The sequence below is a fragment of the Protopterus annectens genome, chromosome 2.part0 (genome assembly GCF_019279795.1).
Source record: "Protopterus annectens isolate FY-2018-M chromosome 2.part0, PAN1.0, whole genome shotgun sequence".
Taxonomy (NCBI): domain Eukaryota; kingdom Metazoa; phylum Chordata; order Ceratodontiformes; family Protopteridae; genus Protopterus; species Protopterus annectens.
In genome coordinates, this window is record NC_056728.1 from 243,073,684 (window position 1) to 243,085,758 (window position 12,075).

The 12,075-nt window shown below is 39.2% G+C and overlaps 1 protein-coding gene across 4 annotated transcripts in view; it reads right to left on the minus strand.

Annotated features, from left to right (window-relative positions):
• Nucleotides 1–12,075, minus strand: part of LOC122793047 (serine/threonine kinase 11 interacting protein) — a 1,659,807-nt gene that overhangs the window by 1,155,079 nt on the left and 492,653 nt on the right. For all 4 annotated transcript variants that reach the window (XM_044060719.1, XM_044060720.1, XM_044060718.1 and 1 more), the window contains exon 5: nt 11,277–11,372. In XM_044060719.1, coding sequence (XP_043916654.1) covers nt 11,277–11,372 — 96 coding nt within the window. The remainder of the gene's footprint in view (nt 1–11,276; nt 11,373–12,075) is intronic.

Sequence of the window (12,075 nt, forward strand, 5' to 3'; positions counted from 1 at the left end):
AGTAAACTGTCAGTCTGTGAGTAACTTCTGCACAAATTAAAATGTCTGGGACGTTTATTTTTATTTATTTTATTTTACATTTGTTTACTGGGATAGTCTGACTGGACACAGGTCCATTTTCAGTGGAGGCTCGGGGAGAAAATCTCCAAAAATAACATAAAATAATATAATACAATACATGAGAGAGAGAGAGAGACAGCAAATTATGGATGTAGTACTCCTACAATATGGCAGAGATTACATCTCGTAACAGTGAGAATCATTGAGGTAAAGAATAAACTTAAAAACATTTTTTACAGTTATAATTACAGCAAGGCAAATATCAATGATTTAAGGTTTTAGGAGAAAGTTCTGAAACAATCTTTTGGTATGGATAAACCTGGGGATTGACACAAGTTATATGTTTACACCAGTATGTAGCATTATAGTTTATGGTTTTCTTATTGATTTACTTTTTGCCGAGCAGTTGTTTGTTGATTTATTGATGGTCCTTTTGGTGGTGGGAAATTACATGGATGAATCCATCTCTATTATGATTTTTTTTTCAGATGTTTTGACTTCCAGACAATTTCATTCAGTGAGTGGGTGTCATGTGATTACTGAGGTTGCCTATTTTACAAGTAGGGGCTTTATTTTGTGTGTGTGTGTGTGTGTGTGTGTGTGTGTGTGTGTGTGTGTGTGTGTGTGTGTAAGAGAGAGAGAGATTTAATATGTATACTGAATATAATTTTGCAAATGGAATTCTTAGTTAAACATGCCCCTCTTCTTGGGCAACTAGACTTGAGTAACCAATCTTAGATCTTAGCCATCCAGCTGGGAAAGGTTAGTATGTGGATTTTCCATTTGGTTTGATGAAGGCTATGCTACTTACCCAAGGACTACGTTTATGGCTATCCATCCCGCCATCGTGTTGCTGAGCTACATTGTTTGATAATGAGAGGAGCTTTTTACAGAAGTTGAAGGTTTTTGTGTCAAGAACCTGTCCATAAAAAGTGGCTTGTTTATGTTGCAGTGAAGGCTGTGGTCTTTGTAGTGAGCATTTTAAGTATAACCTGTATTTCTGATGTAGAGGAAGTCTCTTAAGGCAGGATCTTTCTTAGCCTGGTAAGCAAGCCAATGATGAAATTTATAGGGGCCAGTGAAAGACAGAGGAAAGCAAGAAGCTTTTTAGTCTGTTTGGATAACATAGTGAACTTAGTCCTTTGACCTTTTTTGTCAGAAATGGTTGTAGTCTTTCTTTTGGCAGGGTGTTTTGCTGAGGCACATGCCAAAAGGGGCATTGCATTCAATAATGGCTCTTGTAAAGGAAGAATACAGGGATGTTATGACCTCCTTGTCCCTGGATGAGATACCCTTGCTAATGAAGTGGGCCATGTAAAATGATTTCCTTACAACGGAGACAACGTGGTGGTCAAAAGTCAGGTTTCTATCAATCTGGGTGCCCATGTACCATATGACTGATTGCGTGGTTACAACGCTGTAATTAATGTGATAATTTGTGGGGACATCACTCTTCTCAAAGGGGATGATGATGCATTTTTGACATTTAGCTTGAGGCCATATTTCTGGCACCAGTTATTTGTTTGGGTGAGACCCTTTTGTAGCTTATTCAGAATTGTTTTATTAAGTCAGTAATGTGAATTCTTTACTTTATTGCAAATTTGTTGGCTTATTTTTGTGGATTATAGTATTGTAGGACTGCTGATGTTGACATTTTACGTAGTTGGACTGCTGTAATGGTTTTCCCAGTGAGAAATGCTAGTGCTGTAGTGAATATCTGTTTATTTGTTTAAAAAAAAAAAAACACACATATATATATATATATATATATATATATATATATATATATTTTTTAACTAAGATGTTAGAGTTAACTGTTAGATTACAGAATTAGAATTAGAATGAGAATTAGAATTTTAAGGCAAATATTAGGCATTTATCACATTTATTCATTGTTCAAATGCACCTACAGTACAGCCAGGAGGTCGACTGTGGTCTTCCGGAGCAACAAAAGAGTTAACTATATGATATATTTTATATGCGGCCCCAAGACCATTTCTGTTCACTCAATGCGGCCCAAGCAAGCCAAAAGGTTGGACACCCCTACGCCCTACAGGGAGGAGTGCAGGCATCATACAATAAGGATGATTGGTAGGGTTAGATTGTGTGATGGGTACATGTCTCTGGGCGAAATGAAGTGCTATGTATGGGATGTGATTTTTTTTTTTTTGGGACATATGCCCTTTTTTTTAATGTGAGAGTGGGATGTTAAGGAAGGATTATAGGCAAGTGTGGCGGGGGAGGTTTGGTAGGAGAGGTTGCATTTGCTCAAAGACAAGACAGCAGACAGGGCCGTGTATGTCACATAGGGAGTAAACACCTTGACGGGGAGAGTGGTTGGTAATTGGAGGCTCATGAGCCCCCAGATGGTAGTAGTGGCACTGATGTCCCCACCCGATGGCAGTCACAACTACTCCTTCACAGCCCCGAGGGTGGCTGTGCTGGGGCTGGGCTGGAGGGGCCACCTGCCCCTCTAGCTGTGCTAGCCTGCCCTCCACCTGGCGCAGGCGGTCATCCAGCTCTGTCTAGAGGACACTGCGCACCATGCCACAAACTTCATCCTGGGTGACAACATCCTCCCCACACCCACTTGCATGGGGAGGGCGTGTGGAGCCCCATCCCCTGCAGCGGTTCCACCCAAGGGTGGTGCAGGACCAGCAGATAAGGCAGGTCTGGGTTGGGTCCCAGATGTGCTGGGACCTGGTATCTCAGCCAGGTGGGGTGGGAGAGGTGGATCAGCTGGGATCTGCCCTCCCATACATGCTATGGTGTGGAAATTAACAATGAATATTGGTTAGTCATGAACAACACACTACAACATTAGTCAAAATAGCATGCATGGATATTCCCATTTACCCAAAACAGTGCAATTATAGCAGTGCCATAGCAAACAGAACCCATGCATATAAGGAATGGCATTCAGAGTTGCAACAGCATGCCAGTTAGAGGTATGTCAGGCATTCAATAACAATGATTATTCAAACAGGGAATGTTAGTACGCACACAGTTTAAACAAATGATTAACTAAATGGAACAACGGTCCCAACAGTAGAGGTTTATTTACGAACATACATAAGTTGGTTTCAGTGTGATGATTGGATCAGTTGAGTTGTGGGAAAAGGGAACAGATTCAATTGACAACTGCTATCAAGTATATTTGTCAGTACACTACTATTCACTACTATACATTCTGACCACACTTGCACTGTACCTTGGTGGCCATCGGTCTACTACAGCACACCAACAGCTGTACATATCAACAGATCAATTGTACCCTGATTTTAGTTATACACATCATACCTGTTTCTATACAGATTTCTTTACCTGTGGGCCCTGTGCAGATGAACTGTGTGCACATTACATTGCTGTTTCTACACATATTTCAGATTCACATATTAGCTGTGGGCCCTGGAGTGTGTGTTGTGCTTTTGACATACATCTACTGTGACATTGTGTGTGCAGGTTTCCTGGCAACTGGGGAAACTATCCATGACAGCGTGACACTTGATGGGCTTGTCTGGGCCAGACTGCAGAGTGTGGATGGCTAGCTTGTATCTATTTGTAGGACTGGGGCTGATCAACACAGCAATTGTACACCTTTCATAGTTATACATATCATACTAGTATTTCTATTCAGATTTCTTTACCTGTGTGCCCTGTGTATAAAATATATGTGTTGCAGTACATTACTTTTTCTATTCAGATTGCAGTTTACAACTGCATACCCAGACTGACATGTTAGTGGCGGTCCCTGGATTTGAACCATGGTGTGTGTGCAAAATTGAACTACAGGCCTATTCCTTATCAGACTAAGCTACTGGAGAGGTGTTGTGTGTTGCTTGTGGCATTTCTATCTAGTACATATTTGTACACAGTACTTTTCTTATCAAATGTTGCATTATTTGTTTTCCATTTTCAGCACAAATTATGCATACACAACAAACATTGGTGTCCGTGAAACTGTGCACATTAGCTGGATTGCACATTTGACTGTTTTACAACTACATACTGCTATTTAGATTCCTGAATACACAGTGTAAGTTTTAAGTCTGCACCTGTTATAGCCTTATACATTTTTCAGTACATTCGCAGCTACGTACAGCTGTAATTGAAAGGTTAACACAGGATAATGCTGGCATATACACAAGTACAACACATTCTGATGGAAATATGTACTGTTGCTTTTTTCAGTTATTTGACATGCCCATTCTAAAGTATGCACACAAGCAGTGCTAAATCAGTTCACCTCGGTTAATGCATTTTGCAGGACATACACATTTCTATTTTTCAGTTACAAGTGAGATGGCACACACCAGTGTTTGAGATTACCTTTATTAGTTTTGGCATACATATCTGTGTACAACTAAGACATCTACAATTACTATTCCTGCATAATCTGCACAGGGGAATGCTTTTCATTTCTAAGTGTTACAGTAGCCCTGACATGGCACATTCTTGGGAGGTTCACTCAGCCACACTCATACATATTCTACTATTCCTCTCCTGCATATTGTACCTTGTTTGCTACTGACATCTGTATTACACAGCAGCTGGAAATAGTCCATTGTAATGCTGGCAGCCTGATACAAGCATTTATTCCTGACTTTTACAGTACACATATATACAGACAGTACTACCATTACTATATTTTTGATTTATTACTGCTAATATTAGGAGGTATTCTGTACTCACCATAATGCCGACGAAGCCGGATCAGTCTGGGCATGAGCCTCAACATTCTTGGATCTCTCAGCAGCAGCTGTGTGGGGAGAGATGACACATTATCACCTGCACAGTCTGAAGTTTAACTTTATCCATACTTAGTTAGAAATACATAGTACTGCATACTTACAGACATGTGGGACATCCTGCACTCGGGCTTCTTGGATCCACTGGTACAAGAGCGCACCCCTACTCTGCTTCAGGTCACTGTGGTGGTGGTGTACCTGCTCACCAGTCCGGGGTATGCCAGTGGCACTGGTGAGATTGCGTGCAAGCTGGTCTCAGGCCATCACTTTGTACTGGGAGCCCTGGTACTGGCCCTGCAGCAGCCTGGCATCATGTATTTTTATTAGGAGCCCAACCATGACCCTGGACTCCTGGATGCCCCAACGTTGAGCTCAGAAGTGAACATCTTCACCCACACCTGACATTTTGGTCCTGCTGTGAGCAATCCCAAATGGTTATGGCTGTATTCCCGCCTGTGTGGTTTAAATAGAGCAGTTTTCCCACACTTTTTCTGGATTGGCTGATTTTAATATGCTGAACTATGCTTAGCTCCATTCAAATCTGCATAGCAATGCTTACACCAGATAAGCATAGCTGAAAGCAGGTAAGCAATGCTTACACTAGCAAAGCATTGCTTAAATCTATTTTTTTCAGTAAATTTATAATTATTTTTTACACTTAACATATTCCCACCCCTGTACTATACATGAGCCATATGACTGACATCTATCATTCAGATTCCTTCAAAGTTTAATAAATAAATGGGCAGATGGGGGATTCAAACTGAGCATGTTCTACATGCTTAACCATGACAGGACCACTACGCTAAAGCAGCTTGATGACGTTTTCTATCACAGTAGCACTTGTCTATCATTTTCAGGATTTCAGCCAGACTAAAGCATAGCGGCGTGCTGCGCAAACAAGCTGCGCACCACTTAAATTTCGGTTTTATTTAATGAAAAACAATTTATTTTTTTGTATTATTATTACTTTCCTCTTGCCCTACTGCTTCCATGCATGTAGGGCAAGAGTGCCTACATTCGGGGGTGTGCAATTGAAGGCTGCTGCCTTCTAGGTGTGTTCATGTTTTTTTTTTTTTAGTGTCAACAGACACTGAAACGTTAGCTACATACATTTCAGTGTCTGCGGACACTGGTTTAGTGTATAATATTACAGCCAGGCTCTGATATTATGTACACTGACACTCATCTGTGTCACAAAGTGTCGTACGGCGCTTTCTGAGTGAAGGGGGCGTGTTACATGTGCAGACACTGCTGAAACACTCCCCTTGCACTCGTTCATGGTTCGTGTCCATTTAGATTAAACAGCAGCGTGCCTTCATGCATATGCAATGCGCGTTGCTATTCTAAATGGACATGAACCACTCCGTGCAAAAATAGTCTTATTCTTGCACAGAGCTTCGTGAAACCCAGGGATAATGTTGGGTAATTGCACATGAAAAAACGGAGGCATGACCCCTTTGGCTATACTGATGAGCTGATACATCTGGAAAAGTACCATGGTGCCAGTTTCGTGCAGTAGGGAATACACAAACATGTACATATACATGCACGTCTACATATACGGAAATATCATATATATTACCCACATACACATATACATACATGCATACATACAATGATACATTTATATATATATATATATATATATATATATATATATATATATATATATGGATTCACTTTATATCCTCGAAATATCGAAATTCAGTATTTTGAGGCTATAAAGTCGAAACCTGAAAATGAAAACTCAGAAGTGCGAAATTCAAAATCTTGCACACCGGAGATTTTGAATTAGTGCTTCTACTCCACACACACACACACACACACACACACACACACACACACACACACACACACACACACACACACACACACACACACACACACACACACCTTCCTCCCCACACACAAACACAAGCTCTCTACTACATGAATGCAGGGGGGCAAACCCCCTTGCACCCCCCACCCCCCTACTTAAATATTCTAACTCTGAGGTTGCACTACATACAAACACACACAAAACACCACCAGACAAGCTACATTCTCCTCGTGCACACACATCACAGCAACAAAACATACTAACACACACCACAGCCCCTACCCAAAACCCTTAACAAATAAACACTTGCCTGAATCCACAACCACAGCGAAACACCAGAAGCGCTAATTCAAAATCTCCGGTGTGGGAAGTTTTGAATTTCGTGCTTCTGAGGTTTCGTTGTTTTCAGGATTCCACTTTATGGGCTCGAAATACTGAATTTCTTTTAGTATTTCGAGCTTCTAAAGTGAATATATATATATATATATATATATATATATATATATATATATATATATATATATATACATATATATAATGCTGATGGATTTTCTGCACATTAGTCAGTCAAATGACATCAGAAATACTCTTGGATCTAAACTTCTTCTACAACATCTACAGAATGGTTTGAAGGGACAAATACATCTTGCAGAGGATACCACTGCCCTGGAAGAGACTCCCCATCCACATAAAACAAAGCTCATTCTTGTTCATATTTAAATTCAACTTAGATCTGTGGAAAATTACAAAGGCAGCTCCTAAAATGCTTTATCCCATTCATGGGTCCCCTCAGTTTATCACAGTTATTCTCATTATGGGTAATACATAATTAATCGACCATGGGATTAGTAAGGCTAATCTTTAACCAAACGGGGTTAATTTGAGCAGAAAAAGGAAAACTGGAAAGGCTTAGGGCAGCTAGCGTAGTGCTTGTCTACAAACCTATGAACTTGTACACAGCATGCAGGTCAAAATGTCAAACTGCCGAATGACTATTTTTCAGTCTGAATTTTAATGTTGAACTCATCGAATTCTGATTGCTCAAATGATTAGGTATACAAGACTCAAGTGTGTGTGTGATATTAATATTGTATTTGGGTTTGTTTACTACTTTTTTCTTTTTTTTTCTTGCAGTGCTTGTTGGTGTGAGCAGGGTAATGGTATTCTTTTTTAGATTTGCTGGTGTGGTAAAGAATTGCTGGTGTGGTTTTGTTTAATCAGCCATCAGTTTTTGCAGTTTAAGGAAGATACCTCCCTTGTTTGATTTTATGTGACCATGGAGTTGATATATTTGTGTTATGAGAAGGAGCATTTGTCCCCAAAAGCACACACAGGTGGGCTTCTCCACCATGCATAAAGCTATTTATTTTTGTATTTTGACTGGTTTTGTTTGGGATTTTACTTTGTTTTATAGGTTCACATGTAAGTACTAGGCTAGCTACCTTTGAGGGCCATTTTAAGCTTAATTAGGTTCCCTTTTTTGTGCTCAAATTAACCTATGCCATTTGGTTAGAGATTGGCTTTACCCATCCCATATTCAATAATTATATATTAACCCCAACGGCAATAACTGGGATCACACCACAGATAATTTGAGGGAACCCGTGCATGGAATAAAAATCAATTAGGAGCTGCCACTGTCCATTAGTAGCACAGGGGACAGTCCTGGGGTAAATTTTCCATTTCCTATACACAGATCAAAGTTTCACTTGAATAAAGACAAGGATGAAGTTTGTTTTATGTGGATGAAAACTCTGTTCCAGATTAGTTGTTTCCTCTGTGAGACATACCTGTCCCTCAAAACCATTGTGTTGATGTTGCATAAAAGGTTTAAATCCCTAGATAGAGTATTTCTGATGCTATTTGACTTGCTGTTGTGCACTAAATTCATCTGTAATGGGTCTTAGGATGCCTTGTATATCAGACACTGGTCAGCTCTTGGTAGTCTGTAGGATACAGATTATAGTGACCGAGCTTTGAGTTGGTCCCTGTAGGACATGATGTTTAGGCCTCGAATCCTTTTCATCTTTGTGGGTGTTCCAGTTGCATATGTCTGGACAGATACATGTCAAATAGGGCATTATATTCAATGATTTTTTTCCAATAAACATTTTTATTCAATTAGCACATATGAGATAGGCAACCTTACATTTACAGAAATGAAAAACATTGGCACCAGTTTAGTTTCAAACATTATATATCACAGACACCACCAAAACAACTGTAGTTGCAAACATAACAGATCACTTGCAATCTATCCAGTCATTGTCAGTTAAGCATTACATGGCCCATTCAAATCCTGCCTCTTAAACCTTGTTTCTTCTCTGCATATATTGTTCCCACAATTCCCATTTTTTTCTATGCAGTTTGCTCTGTCCCTTTTCTAATGATCTCAATTCTAGTTGTTGCATCTCTGTTATTATATGCATTACTTTTAGTAAAGTTGGTCTAGACTTTGATTTCCATTTCTAGTAATTGCTTTTTTGGCAGCCACCATAATTAGACTCAGCAAGGCTTTACTATGTTTAGGCAATTCTATATCATAACTCAAAAAAAATCAACTCCCAAGTCAATCCAATCCACTCACCCAGCATCTCTGACATGCTGTTCACAGGGAATCCGTAAAGTCTACAAGCTCATCACACTTCCAAAAAATATGTTCCCAGCCACCTTTTTCTTGCCCTTCACACCTCCAACATTTGCTATCCACCAGAGGAAAAATTCTTGGGAGTCTACGTAGATTATAAAAATACCTATGTAAACACTTCCAAGCAAAGATCCTAAATCTTCTAGACGTTGCATATTTGGGAGATATACATATATCCCCCCGTTTCTCTTTGTGAATTCCTTATCCAATCTCACTTCCCAATCCTTTCTAAGCTCCTCGGATTTATTATTATAATTATCATGCAATATTTTATATGCTCTACTAATTATTCCTTTTTTAACAGCAGCTTCTGTTCTAGATTCTACTAAAAACTCTACCAGTGTTTTTCATTTAGGACCCTCCTATTTCTTTCTCTTTGCTTATACTCTGATATTAAACTGCAATAGGGAAGGTTAACCTCTAACCTGCAGTCCAAATAAATTCTTGGCCTCTTCTCATTCTATTAACTTTCCCTTTCTAGTTATTTGCTCCCAATACCTTGGTTCCTTTGCCAGTTTTCTCCAATACATTCTAACTTTCTCTTACATATTATCTGTATCCCTAACTACAGTCATCCCTATCAGCAGAATCTCTTTTCTACATTCTCATGCTGGTTTAGTTCTTAGAATACTCTTTATTTTATGAATACGATATTCTGTATGATTTTAGTTGTTCTCCTTAAGAGTCTGCATCCAAAATCCCAATCTCTCCTTACTTCTTGAGCTTCCCCACTGTGTCATCATCATTCCTTTCCACTTTGAATTATAGTTTTCTGCTTGTGCTATGTATAGGAACCTTAGCTGTGTTGCTCTAAAATACCCCCTCAAATTGGGTAATCCTAGTCTGCCTTGTTCTAGTGGAAGATTTAGCTTATCCCACTTAACCATTGCTGTCTTCCCTTCTATGTAACAAAGCTTCCAGTTTTTCAATTTTTGTAATATTTTCTGTTTAATCTCTTCCCATATATCGTTAGCTGCCACAACAGAGTCATTTCTAATCCATACTCCTAAATACTTCATTTTATTATGTCCCCATAAATATGGATATTGTTGGACCAATTCATGTGTGGTGTGGGTACATAATTTACCGCTACTGCCTCTGTTTTAGTTTCATTAATTTGGTATCCAGAGAAGATTTGAAACCGTCTTAAAATGTTCCATAGGTTCATAGATTCATAGATTAGTACTAAGCTAACTGCCTTTGCGAGACATTTTTTTAAGCCTAGCCAATTATCCCTTGTGAGACTCAAACCCTGCACCTTGTGTTTGTAAGGCAAACACCTTAACCATTAGGCCACCCTCCCACCCTGAAATGTCCCTTTCTGGTTTTGTCATGTATAAAATAATATCATCTGCAAATAGAGTCAGCAATATGTTCAATGACTGGCCTAAGGAGGGCTGAGTAAAGGGGGACAATAACATCCCTAGCTATGGACAAATCCTTTTGTTTATGAACAGTGCAATACAGAATATGGGCTTTCTGCATTTTTAGTGCTGTTGTACTTGTATTTCAGTATTTTGATAAGTTTATGCCTTTTGGTGTTTTGATGTTGTTATGTTTCAGTTTACGATATATAAACACACACACACACACACACACACACACACACACAAGAAATAAAGGAGCCACAAATACACACAAATGCGCGTGTGTGTGTGCGCACATGGGTGTCCAAGCTTACAGATTTCATACATCTAATATATCCACACACATACTCACACACGCATACAGACACAGGGTAGTTGTGCAAAGTGCCACAAAATATTCAACAGGATACTGCTGAATTATGTAGCTACTTAAGAATCAGAATGGTATGCACCTTAGTACAATACATACACTACTTAGAAGGGATTTATTAATGGTATCCCAAACAACAAACATATACACAAGTATTTCATGGCATCATTTATATCAGAAGTTAATGCTGCAAGTTTCACAAAATAAAAAGTAAACAAATTCTTTCAGTTGTGTGCACAACAACAGCAACGAATAAACTCACCTCCAAGGAACAGAAGCAACTGGAGCATATCAACATCTCAAGCTGGGAGTAGACAGCCCCTAGACCCTCAAGACAATGTGGTGGAACTCGCTTTAGCTACAAAACATAACAAATTAAATACAATAATCACTAAAAACTGTTTAGAAAGCAGATGGCAGTTTTGTCTATACTCAAACAAAAGTATATTTGGAAATGAAAAGGTGTATGATACAAGTTAAATATCACAAATCTAGATCCTTATGCGTCACATTAAGCAGGCAATTTTGAATTAAGTTTTCACTGCCAAGATGCTAACACAGTGTTTCCTCAAAACAATTACCATTATACTGGAACCACTTCTTGTCAGTCTCCTCTCAGTCATAGTCTCTAGTAGCTTAAGAAAAGGCATGACAAAGAAACAAACTGGACACAGACAGTAAAAAGGCCCAAAGACAAACAAGGAAAACAATTCAGTCCAGCTCACCAGCTGCCTGTCAAATGAGTCGGTCTCAAAGATGGCAAGATTCCTGCTTCCCACTCATCTGTAGACTGTACAAACCCGAAAAAAATTACTGGTTCACTGCTGAACTTAAAGTAATGCTTAAACTGTCAAAAAGCAGTTTGGTGCTCTTGGAAAAATAGTCCCTCTCCTAAAGCAAGGAAAAACTTCACCCAGCTAAGAAACATATCAAAACAAGGCATTAGGCACCATAAAACTCAATACAGGAAAGCCAAGCAAGACTTTGTAATCAAAATCGCTAAATGCTACTGGAAAGAAAAACAAAACAGTCTTAAAGGCAGAAACTCCTTATCAAACCAC